Source organism: Pavona decussata, unplaced genomic scaffold (assembly GCF_977016875.1).
Source record: "Pavona decussata unplaced genomic scaffold, jaPavDecu1.1 SCAFFOLD_156, whole genome shotgun sequence".
Taxonomy (NCBI): domain Eukaryota; kingdom Metazoa; phylum Cnidaria; class Anthozoa; order Scleractinia; family Agariciidae; genus Pavona; species Pavona decussata.
In genome coordinates, this window is record NW_028145568.1 from 4657233 (window position 1) to 4677416 (window position 20184).

At 39.1% G+C, this 20184-nt stretch overlaps 3 protein-coding genes and 1 non-coding gene across 6 annotated transcripts in view; 1 reads left to right on the forward strand and 3 right to left on the reverse strand.

Annotated features, from left to right (window-relative positions):
- The window catches only part of LOC146465443 (voltage-gated inwardly rectifying potassium channel KCNH6-like), a 49270-nt gene extending 48238 nt beyond the window's left edge, over window positions 1–1032 (reverse strand). The window contains exon 1 of the mRNA XM_085128879.1: window positions 897–1032. The gene's annotated coding sequence lies outside the window, so the exon portion shown is untranslated. The remainder of the gene's footprint in view (window positions 1–896) is intronic.
- Window positions 123–20168, forward strand: LOC146465444 (neuronal acetylcholine receptor subunit alpha-7-like). Of its 3 annotated transcripts, XM_085128886.1 has the most exons (10): window positions 1792–1903; window positions 2316–3058; window positions 4925–5064; window positions 12387–12431; window positions 13700–13809; window positions 15058–15282; window positions 16978–17251; window positions 18197–18352; window positions 18765–18858; window positions 19369–20168. In XM_085128886.1, the coding sequence occupies exons 2-10, from the start codon at window positions 3013–3015 to the stop codon at window positions 19584–19586; spliced, it is 1308 nt and encodes a 435-aa protein (XP_084985012.1). In that variant the 5' UTR covers window positions 1792–1903; window positions 2316–3012; the 3' UTR covers window positions 19587–20168. The 3 variants fall into 3 exon arrangements, with proteins under 3 accessions (XP_084985013.1, XP_084985012.1, XP_084985011.1); XM_085128887.1 differs by lacking the exons at window positions 1792–1903; window positions 2316–3058 and adding an exon at window positions 123–286; XM_085128885.1 differs by lacking the exons at window positions 1792–1903; window positions 2316–3058 and having other exon boundaries at window positions 4554–5064.
- On the reverse strand, window positions 6250–11830 carry LOC146465445 (uncharacterized). The gene is made up of 5 exons (XM_085128888.1): window positions 11366–11830; window positions 10301–10453; window positions 9122–9334; window positions 8379–8494; window positions 6250–7836 (listed from the first exon to the last, which is right to left on the reverse strand). Exons 1-5 carry the CDS (start codon window positions 11723–11725, stop codon window positions 7602–7604), a joined length of 1077 nt encoding a protein of 358 aa, XP_084985014.1. The 5' UTR covers window positions 11726–11830; the 3' UTR covers window positions 6250–7601.
- Window positions 6535–6618, reverse strand: Trnal-cag (transfer RNA leucine (anticodon CAG)). Its single transcript has one exon. It is a non-coding gene; the product is annotated as a tRNA-Leu (tRNA).
- Window positions 20169–20184: the final 16 nt, after the last annotated feature.

Below are 20184 nucleotides of genomic sequence, written 5' to 3' on the forward strand. Positions count from 1 at the left end.
GCCCACACAAACCAGTGTTTGGTTTTCACTTTTGTTGGGATTCCACATTTTTTGTTTTATTCTGAAAAACCACACTCTTTAAGTGAGAAGTGGCAGGGAGCAATTAAGTCCTCTTCACTCTGATCTATGCTGAAACGTATGAAGCATACCATGGCATGCACGGAGCGTTCGAAGTACAACGTTTTTAACTCGGTAGTGCGCGCGTAAAATTGGAGATTTATTAAGTTTTCAATGCAAAACAAGACGACGCTTCCATAGGATTGATCTAAATTTCGCTACTTTGGAGGTAAGCATAATTTGATATTAGATTGGTTAACCTCTAGAGAGCCAATGGTCGTTATCTTCAACAGATAAGCTCTTCTCGAGAATTCACGAAGTCTCGCGCGCGTGCACTACTTGAAATACGTCTCTACGGATTGCTTTGTAGTCTGTTTTGTAGTTCTCCTCCAGCCGAGTGAAAAATTTAGGTATAAACTTCTATATTTTATTATGCCCTGATCAAAGCTTAAAAAACAGCATGTTTCCGTGATAGGCCGTAAGGAATTATGACCATTTTAAACCAGACCTCTTGTCACAACATATCAAAAAGAAAGGTCAACAACAGCGCCGGAAAACTCTAAATTCTGCCTTGACGATCGACTTATTTAACTGTGCCGTTTTGATAATTATTAGCTGGTTACAAACGTTTTTCAAACGCTAACATTTCTGTCGTCAACATTAGCAGAACATTATCTGCTAAATGCTATTGTGAGTAATGAAACAGTGTTACGATTATTGCCGCATTATGTACAGTGGGTAAACCATGGCAAATAACGCGTAAAACACAAAACATTCTGTAACTGCTTCAACAACATGTAATTTGTAATCAAGCAAAAACAAATTGACTTGTTACTTACCTGTACAGACCTCCTTAATGCTCGCTTCCAAAATTACTGCAGGAACACACTGACTCGAAGTTTAACAGGGTCAGTTTACTCATAACTGTCAAAACACCGTTTAGCTAATTAAATCCACACAATTGTATGACGTGAGAAAAAGCAATCATCTGGTGGCGTGACAGCTGAGAAATAAAAAGCCTTATCTCTAACTTTAAATAGCTTTTGGTAGCTGCTGTTTTTCGCAAGAAACTGGAAGCTTTCTCTGTGAAAATATTTACATTGCCACAAGAGTCCGCTCTCACCACAGCGTTCGAGTTCGGGTTTTTAAGAGTAAATATGCGCCAAATAGCAGATGTACCTGTTTTAATATAGCACGTGAGCTGCTACTCGAGGCTTGTTGACAAATGAAATAATTATGATAAGATATTCAAAATCACGCACTTTTCTTGCCTGAAGCTTTACAACTGCGGGATTGATCAATTGCGTATCATAATTTCTTAATGCGCCTGTGTCAAACCTATTTATACATTGTCAGATTTTGTTTTTCTTCGTCGTTTGTTCTTCAAAACAGGTACATGCTATGATAGTGGTCGTTGTTTTTGCGAAACAAGCATGGCTTTCAAATAATGGACGAGTTCGAGTTCAAGGACAAGAAAATGGTTAGCCCTATCGCAGCTGGATGTCACTTTTGTATACATTTTCTTAAAAATTAAATGGCACTCGCATTTATTGCAGAAAACAGCGATTTGAAAAAAGTTTAATTTCTCGGGCATATCCAATTCGCTTAGAAACTCTAGAAACTGAAAATTTCCAAACCTGCGGCAACAACCTAAAAAATGATTAAATTCTAAACCGTCCCAACTTGGGTATTGTTGTTGTTTTTTATCATTGTTCTAGAAAATGCAAGGCATTTAAAATAAGGTAAAGATTTCTTTATTTCTCTCATTCAGACTACATAATTCACTACTGCGTAATTTCAAGACCTCGTCCTTTTCAAGGTATCTACAAAATATACTGATATTAAGGTGGGGGTTCACCTAAAAGCCATTTTCACGCCGCTTAAAATCGGTCAAATGAAAATATCTTGTTTGCATTTCAAGCAATACAAAAACCCTCCATTCATAGCACAAATTAATGATTTGGGGTGTTTTATGAATTTTTGGGTGATTTTTAGGCATATTTGGAAGGAAATAATTTTTCTTGAAGGATTGGTAAAATTAAAAGAAATAAGGAATGTTGAAGATTGAGTGAAGTTTTAAAATTAGAATTTGTAGTTAATAATTAATAGACGGATACCAAGTTAGTCCACTAGCAACCTGGGGTGCTCTTGCGTGGTTGTCGACTGTCTGTTAGTGTTCCAAAAATCATTTTCTTTCTTCTATCCATTCTTAAAACTCTTCAAATTTCACTCAAATTCAGGTAGAGCCCCACCTTAAGGCGCACAGGTGTTGCTGTGGAGCTTTCTTGGGGCGGAGAACAAACCACTTGTGGAAACTCTGTTGTTCAACAATTTACCCAGATGTAGAATAACAACGAATTTTCAAAGGATTCAAATGTGGCTGAAGTCCTTTACGGGACATTTGTGTTTCTTTCGCAATAACCGCGGAAAAATTAAAATATGGCGGGAAGTGCGCACGCGTATGGGAAGTCAGCTAAACCGCTGATACAGATCACCATGCTGTAGTCAGAGCACTTAATATAATATCAACGCTGTTCACCTTGCAGTTTGGATATATAATAATACTTCTCTCAATCATAGTGTAACCTGCAGGGCTTACACACTCAAAATGGCCATATTATATTTTTCTACATTTATACACCTAAATACAATTTTCAGTTCACGTCTGCTCAAAACGCGCCTTGTTGCTTTTTGCAATGAAATAATATCATCCACTTCCCATAGAACACAATAAAACATTTCGTTAGTACCTTTATATAGTTTCATCGCAGTTCTTACCCTCCCCAAAACTGTCACTTCCTGCAAGTGAACTCGTTTTTATGCAAATATTTAAAAAAATACTCAATGACACCACCTGTTCTGCGGCTTTGAGTTGAGGGACATTTTTGCAAGTACAACACATTATTATCCGGCAATCGCGAATCAAGCTATCGTCGAATTAGCTGTATTCAGAACATGTCGTTGATCATTTTTCTTCTGATTTTCGCCTTCATCAACCAAGGTAAGCGGTTTACATTACTTTAGTTACCACGAAACAAACAATTAGCACCGCGACCATCTATAACAATTTTAGGTTCTTAATTATAATCTTTTTGTGATGATTTCTCAGCGGGTCTATACTAAGAGAAGACTTATCGTCTTCCCGCGTAACGCTCTGCAATAAATATATGATCAATTCACATATGATTTTCCGTTGAATTTTAGTTTCCATGGCGTCAGTTTGTTCAGTATTAAAGGCGTAAGTTGATTCTCGCGGTCAGCTTGTTTGGCAAAATGTTCTCAGGGATGTAAACAACTGAATTCGTTTCAAAAGAATCATGAAGCTCCCTAACGCGATAAACTAGTGCGCGTCCATTGCTTAAGTGTTCACAGAGATTAAAATTCTTTCACCTAAACTCTCCATGTAGAAAGTACAACTATTTTTTGCCGAAAATTTTTAACAAATCGTAGTCTGATCTTGTCTTATTTTTTATTTTAATCCTACCGGATCAGTGCACCCAAATTTTAAATTTTAGGTAATGTTAGGGATCTCCAGCTCTAATATAAAACACTGTAGTAGATTAGTGGAGCCTAAGTCCTGCCTCCCCCCCCCCCCCCCCCCTTTTTCTTCTTAGTTTTCCAATTTTAAATCATTTGACAACCGTTTCTGGATCCACCACCACCAGCCACTGAGCTGTGCGCGGGGGAGGGGGGAGGGGAACAGATTACGACCCGGCCTCCCGTATCTGCGAGAGCGTAGGAGCATAAGTTTGTTTACATGCAGTAGCCTCATTAGAAACATTAACATCAACGACAAAACTACCTATACAAAGAATTGGTTGCCATTAACTGGAAGAGGTTGGCAAACTTTGCATTTTCTGAAAATTTGTGCCCGGTATTTTGAGAAAGCATATACTGTTTAATGAGGAACTGGCTATGAAACCTTGCCATGACAACAATGGTGCCGCAATTTATGTAGGAAGGGCCGCAACCCTGCACGGTCCTTTGTTTTAACGTTCACACTACAGTTGAATGTCTTCAGGAACGTTTCTATTGGTCAGTTGTTCCAACACATTCCAAACTCTATTGTGGTTTGTACACAGACAAGGCCAAAACTGCCAACAAAAACATATAACAAAGAAGTTTTGCCAGGCTCCATAAGGATTCCCTTTCATTAACTTTGGAGAAAAGTACCTTTAAGTGGTCAAGATTTTACAAGAAATGTAGCTGGGTGCAGTCATACATTCGGTGTAAATTTCACAGTTTCTGAGAGCTAATTTCTCTGAGAATATTCAACATATGACACCAATATTTATACTGACTACCAAAAGAGACGTGTTCTTTTAAACTGTGTTGTGAAATAGTTGTTTTATATATATGCTAATGAGGCAAACTACAAACAATTACGTCAGCAAAGATTCTATGACAGCGAAATGAAGCTCAGACGATAGACATCTGACTTCACGTGACATGAAAAACAATGTGGCATCGTTGTGAGTTCGCATTTTTTGTTAGGTGAGCAGTGAAACCATTTAATTGTCTGATCATTCTCTACAGAAATGTGTAAAATAAAGTAAATTTGTAATTTTTTGTTAAGTAATTATGGAATTAGTATAGTAGAGTATGTTTTTGGCGAGGGTAATACAGAATAGTGCCTAACACTAATAAACTTGTAGCCCTCAAGACTAAAATCAATTCAAATAGATAAAAAAGAAACGAAAAAAATGGCAAGCATACATATTGGGTACTACGGTCTTTGCCAAGAATTGAAGCATGCAAATGTAGCAAACTAGCACAGCCTGAACAAACTGATTCCAAGAAGATATGACGAAACTTAGGAGTCAGTTACCCATCACACTGCCATCACTACTAATTCTTCTATGCTTAGTATGTTATGCCAGTCGCGTGGAAGAGAGGTTAATGAACACCATTCTAAAAGGCTACAACAAGAAAGCTCGCCCTGTGCAGAAGGAGACAGATGTGGTTGATATTTTCATTGATATTGCATTGCCACAGTTGATGAAAGTGGTGAGTATATACTAAGTCTTTTTGGTTATTTAGATGAAAGCTAGCTTTAGAGTTGCAAGGTGTAACTGAAAGACTCTAACAATGGCACTCACATCATTGAACTTTCCGAGAGGTATTAATTGCAGTTGCTGATTTCTAACAAATGATCTATGATACAGCTCACTGCATCAAGCTATAATAATAATAATAATAATTCCTAAAGCTTTCTTAAGACTACAATGAAAACTATTATGAAAACTTTGCACAATCATGCAGCTACTTTGCTGATTTGACAGCAATGTTAGAAAACCTACAATCCCGACCAATATATTTTGGGACAGACAACGAAATAGCGTTGCCAGTGAACATTTGCATTCTGTACATCTAAAACCAGTCTCCATAAGTTTGGTTGTCCCGTCATTGTGAATTTTTGTAAACCCCACACCGAGCTGCGTAGCACGAATGCGCAGTAGCAAAAGGATGTCACCGCCCTTGAAGGAAGAACGAACCTCTTACTAACCTCGTTTTCTTGCTCCGCACTGTATTACGGACCGAGTTTTTACTCGTTGATTTATGAATCAACGGGAAAAAACGAGGAAAGGAACAACTTTCAAATTTAGTGGGCCGTACAGTGAAATGCGGCCCGCAAAATTGACCAATCATACCGCGCGTAATAACTGAGAGATATAATCATCAGTTTTTATCGACTTCTTAATGATACAAAGAAAGGATATTGATAAAATTGGACAATTGCAATTCATTTCCATCCTCGCCACTCATTGGTATGATAACTTTTGACAAATCTGGGCCATTATTTTAAATACAAAATACTGACGGCAGACTGATCCTAACAGCGGAGGTGACGAGCTTGATAGAATAATTAACAAAGGCTAGAATAACTGAAATATATTTGTTTAAAAAAATTTGCCCGATATTTCGGTTAGCAATACAAACCTTCCCCGGGGGCTGAACGAAAAAGAAAAGTGAGAGAAACATAAAAGGATCGTTACAAATGAAGATTTAAAATGTAAAATGCGTGATAACGATTGGTTGTTCAGGACTAAGTCACAAGTTATTTTAGGTTCACCGCCCATTGACGAAAATGTTACTTTTGGTTTATGACCTTGCTACTAAAAAATAGCACTTGAGTAATTTTTCCCGCAATCAACATGCCTTTGCCGCACCCAAGCAATGCATTGGACACAATTTACCCCACTGATAACAAAATTTATTTAAACTGAAAAGGCCGATCAACAAATCAAAGATACTACTAATTAAACCTGCGGAAATCGTAACATCAATAATAATAATAATAATAATAATAATAATAATAATAATAATAATAATAATAGTGTATACTAATGTAATTATGAAAACAAAAATCCATAATAATGTAGTAGGCTGCATGGCAAACACTGCACACACGCTGTTTACAAGCTTTGCAGCCTCACATTTTCTCTGAACGCCGGATGTAAAAAATGAAATGAGACATGTCAGGAGTGGGATTCGAACCCACGCCTACAAGAGTAGACTGCGACCTGAACGCAGCGCCTTAGACCGCTCGGCCATCCTGACCTCATTGATACTCTTAGCCGTATTATTGAAGAGTCGATTTGAGAGTCCTTTTGCCCAGTTGCTGCACGTTGCAGCTCCAAAGTCTAAGCTTAATACACTAAGGGTAAGTTCGATTGACCCTATTCCGGAATAGGAATACATACAATGATGACAATAAATCCCTCGTAAGAGGTTTTTGCAGTTGCTGAAGTGTACAAATGGCCCTAAAATTATCATGTGTCTGCAAACGGTTGCAGAAATGTCTTCCCAAATTTACTTGAAGAGAAATCTAACAGCTATAATTCCACTCATTCTTATTCCAGAACGTGGTCAATCGCAAGCAACCTAAGCCTATACGATTATAAAGAAGCTTATTTGTCTTGCCTGTTACAAGAGCTTCATAGATACTTTACAGGCCCCATGACGATTAATTTGTTGTCATTTACAAAGAAGCCTGTACTTTCCTCGTGCATGTCACTGATTTCATCACGTGAAGGTTAACGGAGGAATTCGTTTTTCAAACCTAGAACAAAGCCACGTTTCCATGCAGTCATCTGACTGAAGGTTTTTCAGTTTGAATTTGGGAAAGAACCAGACGGTGCTCGTTTAAATCAGTGTAAGCTACTGAGAAATACCGTCGTTTTTTTCTTCTTGTTTCGGTTAGTATTAGAAAATCATGACATCTGGTTGGACTGGATTCTTTGTTTTCACCGGGACTTAATCACGGCATGAGATTCAGTGGCGTCCTGGGAAGACCACAAGTATTGATTTTTGTAGAAGGAATTCACGACGGTCATAGCCGGAGAATGTTTTTCACTTTTTGTTGAGACGAGAAATAGTGGCTGAGAATTACCATAGAACTATAAGCACGCGTAGAAACACCTTTTACCTTGCAGCATAATAAAAAAACCAGATGGCAATCACAAAAAAGCTTATTTTAGCCCTATAAATTGTAACATTTTGTTACTTCAAACACGCAAATTTTCAGTCAAAATGGAAACGCTCTACTGAGGCTTTCTGAGCACGAGCCTAAAACTTGGCGTAAATATATCTTTCCTTCCCGCTTGTGTAAGTGCATCTGCTGCTGTAAGTAGCACATTGTGTACATCAGTAGAACCCTGTGGTACAATACGGAACATTTCCATGGCTGACAGCATGAAATGAGTTAGCTTTCTACCAACGGATGACACTCTGAAAGCTTCAAGAGAGAAAGCGTGTTTGCCAACTAGGAACGTGTACCTTTGAAGAAAGTGAAAGGTGAAAAGTTAGAAGTTAGCATGTTAAAGATGATTTGAAAATCACTCTGAATAAGAAAAAAAGTAACGAAAGTTTCGTTCTACACTGTAGATAAATATTTACGCGGTCAATTGGAGTATTTGAGAGTCGTGCTGGTCGATCATGATTGCTAAAGAGAGCATGGTCGGAGTTTGATTAATTGACAAACATAAGCCAAGGTCTGAATTTCAAAGTTTACGCTGTTTAAAAAGCATCCGAAATTTTAACTCTATTTAAGTATCTGTTGTAGTGCTAGAACTCAACAACAGTTGATAAATCACTTTATAAATCCATTTATTTGAGTGTCAATGTATTTAACACAGAGCACTTATTGGGGACACTTTCCAGATCGAATTGGAATTTTGAAATGTGGTTTTTGAGGATAGGGGAAAACCGGAGTACGCGGAGAAAAACCTCTCGGAGCAAGGACTAGAGCCAACAACAACTGATAAGCCTCTTTGGATTTAACTCGTGAGATTAGATGTTTAGCTTGCTAAAGTTCTTACCACGGAAGTTCGCCATCACAATGTGCATTCTTGTACTCTACGATCTCAAATCCAGATCTCCTGATTGCTTCCAACAGCACAGCCTGCGTTCTCATATCAGGTACGCCATTACCAATCTGAAAAACACGGAAAATATAGTAAGGCATTGCATGAAGGTAACGAAACAGAGTTAATTTGCTAATTGGTGGGAAGAAATTGCACTGAGATTCTCAGCGAAACGTCTTCTCTGTACCTCATGATAAAATACGCTTTCAGAGACATTTCGAGGTCATAGAGTTCTCCGTGTCATTATCATTGTTGACTGACTGTCGGACAGACTGACTGACTGACTAACTGACTGAAGGCCGGACGTACTGATGGTCTGACCACACGACTGACCGACTGAAGATGAGCTGGCTTACTGACGGATGGACGGACAGACTAATGGACTGCTAGACTGATGAGCTGTCAACCGAACGAACTGATTGACTGACTAACCGCGATCGATCGATTTGTTGTCTGACTTGACAAACTGACTGACTGACTGACTATTTGGCTGGCTGGCTGGTTGGTTTGTTGGCTAATGGATACGGTTTGATTTGATTTAATTTTTGATAGTTACAAAACTATGTAGCGTTTAACCTCTGTGATTTCATACTGTTCAATCTCATTGTAATCGTTTGTAAAAGAGATAGGGTGTGCGGTATGACGCCTTTATGCTAATCATAATCAAATTGTCAGTAATTCTTTTTGCTACTTATCACCTCAATGTCTTCCTTGATTTTGACATGTTCGGGGTTCTGAGGGTCATAAGTATCTGTCATAGCCCAGGCAGAATCAACGAAGATAGCTCCTGGTTTTAGCACGCGCATAATCTCTCTGTACACTTGTTCAGGATCTTTCGCGTACAGAGTGGATTCAAATGCATATCCTCCATCAAAAGTGTTGTCGTCAAAATCCATGTGATGAAAGTCTCCCTACAAAAACAAAGATGCAACGGTTGTCGTAAGAAAAAAATACAGGAAAGAACTGATCACTGGCCTTATGCTGGTGAAAGGGGCATTAACCCTTTAGGGTTACGAAATGATCCAATGAAACATCGACAGACCATTGCAAATTCACCAACCAGAAAATCAACAAGAAAATAAACGATGCCACGGTTGTCATGAGAAAAAAAAAGGAAAGAACTGATCACTGGCCTTATGCTGGTGAAAGGGGCATTAACCCTTTAGGGTTACGAAATGATCCAGTGAAACATCGACAGACCATCGCAAATTCACCAACCAGAAAATCAACGACCACTTCGAAAAAACTCTTGCGATCCTTTGGCGGATGATAGTCTGCAATTCTGTGATCAGTAGAAATCGAACCTCATCCCATGTAAAATCACACTGGGAAATTTTACACAAAATATCACTTGGTTTTGCGATCATTCGTGATTCTATGCAAAAAACATGGATCTCTGGGATTATTTGCAATCAAACAAATGAAAAACGTAAGACGATTGTGTGATCGTTTGGAAACCAGGATTAAGGTTAATGTTTTTATCCTTAGTACCAAGTCCTTAATCCTGAATAAAATACTGACCTTCGCTTAATACAAATATAACTTAAAACATAAAAATCACATAATATCTCAATAATTTACCGCTGGCAAACACGGCTCGTACAGTTAGATGACCCTCGTGTATCCTCAGAGAGAAATAGAACCAACGACAGCACTGAATTAAATATTCTACACTTTTTAGAGTTCAAGAGGAGAAGTTCCCTTAGTTCCAACTCTTGATTTTGCACGCCAAAGTTATCAGAACCCGAGTGGCGTATTTTCCATGCCATATCCTCACTAGTGAGGGTGGTGCGGCGTGATGTTGTGTCCTGAACGGATGTACTTTGTACTATAATGTAAACGTAAAAACTACTCAATCTTTTAAGTCTATAACTGACCTTGACAAAACTGCAGTAGTCTTGCATTTTGTCTTGTTCAATGTGGTGTTTAACTCGCTTGAGCTGATATTCACAGGGATTTAGCCCAACAACTTGGGCTCCAGAAAACTTGGCAATCTCCAGCATAGGTCCCCCCACACCGCAACCAGCATCCTAAAACACATCAGTGTGTATAGCATGAATCAATAAGGTGCGGCTTTAAGAGCGTTTTCACGTGCTATCACGCGCTTGAAATTCTCGTACGGGCGAGATATTTTCCATTGTCAAGCAGCTATTGACCCTACCATGGGATGAAACAGAACAAACTTTTCCCAAAAAAAAGGCTCACTACGGTGCACGCAAAGAAACACTTACGACGTAGCCACTTGAAAGTCTTAGCATATATGTATTATCATGGTAGCCACTGAGTGGTTATGAAATGAACCAAAAAACATATAACGAAAAGCATTTGTCTCCTACACATACTGGCTAAGACTATTCTTATAATTCAGTATAACTGGGAAGAAATTTAATTATGCGAACATCCCGCATAAAACCTTGAAACCACTTCAGCTAATGTATTCCACTCACTATACAGACGTATACATACAACTTAATCGTTTTGTAGACAAAAATATTGAAGCGTGACCTCTCAGTTGTAAAATGTTTACAAAACTGTCACATTTGCTTTGTTATCCTAAGAACTGAGAAGTAAAGAGTCAAAGGAGACTAGGAAAAGCACTTAGTCATAACCTTTCTTTTATTATTATTTAAAATGAATGCTTCCATTTGATATCGTTCATAATTTCGTTGTTCATAATCTTGACATTCGGTGACTTTTAACGATACTTGACTGCCCTTTGAAATTATGCGGTGGGGTGATTGCTTTCAGCCAATGAAACAGCGCCAGATTTTGACAGGTTCACACGCATTGAATACATTAACAACTGCTTCTACAATGGATTTAAAATTCAAGAAATTTAATTCATTTTTTAAATGTTAGATTTGTGAGATCAGTGTGATATCCTATGCATACAGCCTTGCACATGATGTAAGTGGGATAACAGAATAACAAGATTTACTTACCAGAAGTTTCATTCCTGGCCCAGCTTTGATTGTGCTCGCTATATCTCTCTCGTAGGCTACAATACACTCCTGCATGGAACTCGTCGCATTTAACACCGGTGCAAAGTGGAAAGATCTTCCGTATCCATACTCATAAAAGTCCGTAACGAGCGTGTAGAAGTTGTTCGAAATATCGTGCACTTCTTGTATTCGTTTCTGTCTACTGGTTTCCCTTTCTGATTCCCCCTTAACCCGCTCGAACTGTTTGACATAACGCTTTACATTATCGTTCACCAAATCAGGCCCGTAAGCAGTACGGTTATAATTCATTAAACTAGCATGGTCGGAATTTTCAACTCTAGCTTCTTCGCTTTTAGACATTATTTCAAAGCTACAACTGATCCGTTGCTACAATTCAAACGGCTGTCGACCACTTAACTCTGCGCGCACAAGTACTTGTTCCTCAGTACTTGTCATGGAGAATATGGTCACGCGATATCAGTCAAGGGGATCAAAGTCGGAGTCTCGAACGTTATTATGTGACGCAGCGATATTGACATCACATGCACACTTCATTGCAGATGCGTGGAATATGATTATTGCCTCAGCGTTAGGGTGTATTAACGAGGCAACTCTTGAGTAATCCAAGGCTTTTTGTAGATTAGGATCAGCAATATAACCAAATGCAAGGCTCATTAGTTTTGTCAAACCGAAATATTGGGCAATAAAATTAAGGCTGGTTAGTTTTGTCAAACCGAAATATTGGACCACCGTAGATACCACCCTTACTGCCAGCATGTGATCGGCTCTGCTCAATTCTCTGAAAGGTACACTACGAATAGTCCCTTGGTTTCTTAGGGAAAGTACTGAACGAGCGAACCATGTACGCGAGTACGATTGCAATCTCGAAGGAGTCACTTCAACACAAGTGAATGCAATTTAAATGCAAATTTATGAGTAAAGACAATGCTCGCAACACGCGCCCTCAGTACGAACGACACAGGCCAATTCCTTTGGTAATAAATCTTCTCTTCTTCCAAAGGATGAGAAAGAAGAAATCATTACTACAAATTTATGGATAAGACAGGTGAGAACATTTGTTAATTAATTTATTTATTTATTTATTTGTTTATTTATTTGTTTATTTATTTATTTATTATTTATTTATCTATCTATCTATCCATCTATCTATCTATGTATTTATTTATTTATTTATTTATTTATTTATTTATTTAATGAAACAAGTAGTTATGTCCAATTCAGCAGATCTAGTTTAAATGGAGTCCCTTGAATTAAATATCGATAGTAAGAATATAATTTACATTGAAATAACACACATAAAATATGTACAAAATTCCCAACTAAAAACAATGCTTTGTTTTGTTTTTGTTTGTTTTTTCAACAGAACTGTTTCAGATCCCCGTATACTTACCAGAACATAGTTCAGGCTGATTAGATCACGTAACTCTGGTTTACTCTTGAACAATAAGCCCAAGAAATGAAATAGAGGATATTACATGACCGCGCGGAGGGAAATTTCTCTTCGAGTGTTGAAAAATATTTCACGAGTGAGCACAGCGAACGAGTGAAATATTATTCAACACTCAAAGAGAAATTTCGTATCTCCAAGCGGCCATGTAATCGATTGCAAAGGCGCGCTTTATCATGTAACCATAGCAGCGGTGATCTTTTCACATTTGAAGATAACATGTTATTTTCACGTGTAAAGATAGCATGTTTTCGCGCGGAAGCTCACCTGGTATTTCATTGGTGTTTATATAATAATCTATTTTCTTTTCTTATGTTTGCGTTTGTACTTATTTCAGAGTAACTATTTCTGAAGCTTTTTCAGTCTGTCAACCAATTTCCCGATATGCTTTCTGATCTTTGCTCTGACGAAGGGGCTAATGCTCGAAACGTCAACCTCGAATATCTTGGCCAAAGTAACAGTAACATCTACAAGTACAACGTCTTTACCAGGACCTTAAAAGAATGGAACATTGTACCTTCTTTTTTATTAGATCAGCCATCTGTGGACGATTTCAAATCTGCTATGACGAACTATTTTAGTCTCTCCCACTGATTTTGTATATTTATTATTATTATTTATTTATTTATTTACTTATTTCTTTTTGTAACATAATAGCGCCGCTTTTTTCTTGTATTTTTAATCTTTCACATGCACTGATTCACAGTGATGCGAAACCTTTGTGAATTATAATATATAAATAATATATAAATAAAAAGTGAAACCTCAGATGCGTTGGTCAAATTACCTTCAGTGCCTCATCAAGTCTGTTGATAAAAGCAAGCATTCGTCTTTCTGATTTCCCTAATTGTTCTCTTCTTTTGCAGTACTGGAGTGATCCTCGACTTTCTTGGGATAAAACCCAGTATGGCGGCATCTCTCAGGTGATTCTTAATCCAGATAAGGCCTGGATACCTGATGTTATGCTGCTCAACAGGTAAGAAATGGCCCGATTACGAAGAAAATGCAACCTCATTCCCAGGGTCCCCCTCTTCCTGTCCTAGTGGACGGGAATAGGGGGCCTGGGAACGAGGTTGTTTCTTTATTAATTGAAAGCAACAAAGTCAGAGAAAATGGTTCCTTTATTAAAGCTAGCCGAAAAAAATGACAGAAAATGAATCATTCAGCGAATGAAGCTGGACGTTTTCGTTTCAGAATCACTTGAACAGTCCTTTCAACCAAACAAATTAAAATGACTTTCTCACTGTCTTCTTCGACCATGGAGTATTTCAATTTTCTGTAAAAAGTGTAACAAACAAACGATGATGGAAAATTTTATCAAACTTAGGAGCGGGAGTTACTTTTTGTGTTAGATGAGAGTATGATTATGAAACCATTATTCTTAAATTGGTTCATTCGCAGCTGTTAATCTGTACAAAATCTTTCCAGCGCAACGCTAGTGTATTTCATTTCACTCCTAATTAGTTTCCAGCGACTGGATCACGGAAAATAATTTACGGTGTTAAAACTCCCCACTCCTTCCTTTCCAGTGAATACTTCTAAATTCCTACAAGGGCCGGGCCAACCAATAATGCAGAGGTGCCGGCTACTAACAAAATGAAGCGGTTTTCAGTTGCTCGTCGAAAAAGCAAAACCAACGCAATAACTCTGACCAGTCACAACAGAGGTAAACAGCGAAACTGAACAAATCGGAACTGATTCAAAGCAAATGCGTGTAACCGTCGCCTATCGCAGGAACTGAATGCGTGCGAATGGTTTTGGTTTCAGTTTTGTTTCTCATTGGTTCACAATCTCGTACCTAGAGTCCTTAGGCTCTTTGGTCAGCGGTTGGCTTCCTGGAGAGACCCTGATTTAAGGGACTTTTAACGCAGAAATCCGGCAGTAGAAGAGCAGTGCCTTTAACAGGCCAGCCAATCACAGAGGAATAATTCTCTCCAGGTGACAAGTCGCTGACCAAAGAGCCAGGGGACTCTGGGTACGAGATTGAATAGTTCCGGCAGAAAGTTGCGCAAGTATTGCAAACCAATCACAGAGTGCAATTGGTTACGACATTCAAGTGAAAACCGCTCTGATACTTAACTATAGATGGAGCAAGGCTGCCAGTACGGCTGGAGGAATGTATAGTGAAAACAAAAACTCAGCTTGGAAAACTTCAAAACGGCAACGAAAATTCCAGCAGTGCAGTTAGCCTTGAGACTTATTCATTACTGAATTTTCTTTCAAGTGCTGAGGCGATGACAGATGGACGTGGCACTGCAGCTCGCCTGATCGTAAAGCATGATGGGAATGTTTCGTGGTTGAATCCAATGATTTTCACGAGTTCGTGTGAAATTGACATCACGTTTTTCCCGCTGGACGATCAGAGCTGTCAACTGAAGTTTGGCTCGTGGTCTTACAGCAGTAACTTTCTGGACGTCCACCCTCGCAGAGCTAGCGCAGATTTAAGCTCGTAAGTCTGTTTGTGATATGAGGGGCCTTAAGGTGGGGTTAAACGTGAATTTGAATGGAATTTTAAGAGGTTTAAAGAACGGATAAAAGAAAGAAAATGATTTTTGGAACACCAACAGAGAGTTGATACCCACGCAAGAACACCCCAGGTTGCTAGTGGACTAACTTGGTATCCGTCTATTAATTATTAACTACAACTTCTAATTTTAAAACTTCACTAAATCTTCAATACTTCTTATTTCTATTAATTTTACCAATCCTTCTAATCTCCTTCCAAATATACCAAAAAAATCACGCAAAAATTCACAAAACACCCCACAACATAGATTCACGGGATGAGCAGCAAGTTTTTAGATTGCTTGAAACGCGAACGAGATATTTCCATTAAAACAATTTTAAGCGGCGTGAAAACGGCTTTCAGGTTTACCCCCGCCTTAAGAAAACACGACAGCGACGGCAACGAGAACGTCAAAAGACGAAAGGTGTAATGAGCTAAACATTGGCTCTGCAATTGTGCCTGTTCAAAAATTAGTACATTTTTTGTCATCCGCTGCAAGACAACGACGAGAAATAACCAAATTTAAACAGAAGTGCGGAAGCTCTTCGTAAGCTTGTAATTGTTTTAATTGTGTACAGCTGCTGTTGGTTTTAGGACTGGGGGTATTGTTCTGTTGTTTGTCGCAATTGTTTTCTAGATGGATTACAAGCCAGTCTCGTGAGACCAGTATGAGAGCTGCTACATGTACATGGCCCAATTTAAAGTTTCAAGGGGAACTTGAGCACAGGGCGATGAAGTTCTCTTTTCTCTTTATGGACTTGAACGCCGTTGCTACTAATCATTTTCCTTGATTATTCGTTCACATTCTACAAATTGAACGGGTTGGAATCATCGCAAAGTAGATCAGAAAACTTTAATACGATTTATTTCTATGTAACGTTTTAGTTAGCGTTGCCGTCATGCTTTCGTAAGGTGCCTATTATTTGCCGGTTAATGGCGCCGTTTGAAAGACTTTGTCGTGCAACCTTTTTATTTTTTTGTTTCTTAGTCGAGGTATTTTTTCAGTCAGTGACAAGGCATACTCGGAAAAATAAAATTCGAGTTCTCCCAAAAGAAGCCGATTCTATGAGCTCAGTTCCGATTACAAGTTGGGATGTTCTACCACTGAGCTCTAAGGGACTCGTCTGCAGCTATCATGAAACTTAAGATTCATGCGACAAACATCCTGCATACTGCAAGGAATTGAATGTCGATGAGTGGCATATGCGCATCTAAAGAAATGCGTTGTTACGTTCTCCTCTATCATTTATTCAACAGGCTAAAAGCATGACAGCACATTTCTTTCACAACTTTTTTCTCGCATAACAGTCAAAACTTCTATAATTACGACCGGTGACATTGAAGTGAGAAGTGGCTTTAAAACAGGGATGTTAATAGAAGACGGAGTCTAATCAGAGAATGTGAAGAACCTATATTTCAAAAGAGGTATCCTCCCGGACTCCTTCGCTCGTCGCTCATGTTTTACCTTCTTGTGGCAAGTTTAGTAACAGACATAGAAAAGACAAAGATTGTTTCACATAGCTTGATTGACCTTCAATCAAATTGGCCGGGATATAATAACCATGTCAAGCTCTTTTACACAATGACATCTAGTTTAGAAATATCTCATCAAATGACATACAAAATCAATACCGGCAGGTATGTGGAGAATGGAGAGTGGATCCTTCTTGATGCCAAATCCATACGCAATCTTTTGTCTTACGATTGCTGCGAGGGAAAGTTTTCGGATGTGACTTACCACCTCGAGTTGCGCAGGCGCACTTTATTTTACATGATGAACTTCATTCTGCCCTGTGTGCTGATTGCTGTCCTAACCCTCCTCGTCTTTTTACTGCCGCCGGAGTCTGGAGAGAGAATGTCATTTGGTGTGACAGTCCTGTTGTCCTTCACTATTCTCCTGTTGATGTTGATGGTGAGTGAATTTTATTTGATGACTATATGTGTTGTTTTTCCTGTGTTGGCTTCCAAGGGGATTTTAAAACTATAATATAAATGCCAAATTAATTTTGCTTAAGTTACCGTATACCTTCAGAGGTGTCTCGCGTCCAAGCGATGTAGCGCGTCCAGTTTTAACTGTAGATACCTAAACCCCTATATCAAATTAAGGCTTATAGAGCTGGCTATCAAACTATACTAAGAATTTTAAAATAATATAATTTGGCAAATTTTTCACCACCTCTAAATGTCAGCGTCCGAATCTTCTTTTGAAAGCTACAAGTCAAAGCGAATTTTGTTTTTCGCTAATTTAATTTGCTCCTCAGTTTCCGGACCCAAAGCGCTAAAAAAAACGTGTCTCCGTTTTGCCATATTCAATCGCAGTGAAAAGTTACAAAACATTTTCGAAATAGGATCAAAAAAATGTTAAGTGATGTGGGGAGAAAACGGCTTAAGAGAAAGCGTAAGAGCTGCTCATTGGCTTTCTTTCGAATGAAAACACTTTACATTTGATCCACACAATAGAAAATCACAAACACGTTACGAGAATCAACTTATAATTTGATTTCATGAATAAGTTCACCTGAATCATCAATCTACAACTGACTTTTAAGTCACTTAAAAGTGTTTTGACTTCTCAAGCTTTGATCAAGCTACATTGGCGCAAAATGCTGTCTGAATTAATTTACGCTGATCGAATTGGCTGCACAAATCTAGCTTTTCTAAAATCCCTGATCTCAGTGTGAGGAAGCGAAGTTTTAAATGTGTGCACTATTGAAAAACATTGAGGTTCCAACAAACCCAATAAGCTAGCTAAAAACAGCGCATTTGGCGAGTAATGGGATGATCCTCATACAAAAAAAATGGTTTGTGCCAATGACTTTAGAAGCTAACATACTTTTAACCCTGTTTTCACCTCCAGGCCAAGTTACCCGCGACCTCCAAGGTGATTCCACTGATTGCCGTCTACTACGCATGCACCATTATTGAGGTGTCAGCTGCAATGGGCATGGCGTGCCTCATGCTGCGCTTTTACCATCCAGACAACTCCTCGGCCCCAATCCCCGCGTGGATCCGGGTAATTCAGAAATATTTCTCTAATGGACTTAAACCGAGGCCCGAGAGGAGGGATTTCCCCCTCAAACTTCGATTTGGGCGTTATGTATGGCAAGGTACAGAAGGAGCGTAGAGAATGGAATAGAGCCGGAAGGTTGACGTTTCAAAGCAGAAACAATTGAACACAGGAGCGCTTCACACCTGCATCAGACCATCACCGCACCATAAGCTAATAAGCACCGTCAAAAGAATGGGCTGGCATACATTAGATATTTCACCTCCTCAACAAAATTAATACTACTAAAGAGGCGCAAGAATTTCGATTGATTTGCGACTAAATTCTTTTTAAAGAAAATTAAAACATAACAATGAAAGCAGATAATTTATATCCTTAATACTTTCTCTGACTTTATTAAGTTCCATTTATTCTATAGGTTTGCGTGCTTAACTACTGTGCAAGATTGGTGCGTTTGAGCACATCTGCTGGACGAGTACGACAAGCACAGATCGTCCAAGAGTTTCGACAAGGTAAGTTTAGCCTGTGTAGCTGGCGGTTTTCTTCGCGCAGGGTCATGCATCAAATGTTTTGGCGGCGAAGCCGCGAAAACAATCAGCTGCCTCCTCCCCATTCCTCTCACGGCTTGGTCGCTCAATGAGGGCGGCTCCGCCGCCAAAGTTTTGACCCCGCGTGAATTAAAACGCCAGCTATACAGGCTAACGTAAGTTAGGCATTAAAGCAGCTCGAAATGTTATTTTCACGCTTTTACGGAAGAACGATCGCCGCGAAATAATTTTAGTTCTCTTTTAGGAGTTAATCTATCGACTTGATGCGTGTATCAATCGCTCCGATTTCTCCGTGGCCAAACTTAACTACGCACAACCCGTGCGTTGGCCATGCGCTGCGTTACAAATCACATATTGCAACATTACCTTCAGGAGCAATGGCAGCTGAGCATACTGCTACTTGCAAGTTTTTACGTGTAATTGCCGTCTTTGTGGAAGCTGTATAATCATGCCATGCTCTTAATGTCTTTACAGCAAAGCTGCGAGAAAACAGAGGCAAGGAACAAACCAACATGACCATCCTAACAGACAACATCTTCAAACAAGAACAGGCGGACACGATGACGGAGGAATGGCGGATGGCTGCCATGATTATCAACCGTCTTTTTGCTTGGATTTACCTTCTCACTATTATCGTAACACTGCTGGCCGTTTTGTTGAAGTCGCCGCGATTTAGGAGTGGGGAATTGTGACTGATTAGAACGCTCTTTCATTGCATGTAGAAAGAGATCATGGAATCGACTCTCTCTCCTTCGCAGAGGCCTCTGGCGCTCGAGCGAATAAATAAGGGTATTCTAGGAACGCGGGGATCAAGCGGAGACAAATAAGGGACTGGGGAGAGTGTCCCCCGCCCCTCCCCCCTTTTTACTCCATTTCCGTTTTTCTTCCCCCATTTCCGACTTTTCGCTCCCCTCAAGTTTTTTTTTATGAAGGAAACCTCTCCGGAGGAGAGAGGAATAGACTGCTTTCAGAGTAGTTACGTAAAATTTAGCGTGCTTTCTTTGGATGAAAGAAGTAACAAATGACACTAGTTTAACCACGCAGCGCCCACGCTGTTCTTGCTACTGATAAGGAAAGTCGTGTAGTACTTTATAAATAAATAAATAAATAAATAATATAGCGAGTCAAACCCTCAAAGGTCAGATTTTCTCACCTATCCACAAACCCGACACATCTACAGACCCCAGTCTGAAGACGAACTTGAGAACAAGTTGCAGAGGATACATCATAAACTCCAAGTCACTCTCAAAGCACTACAGCCCCAACGGAAATGGTCAAATATTGACAAAC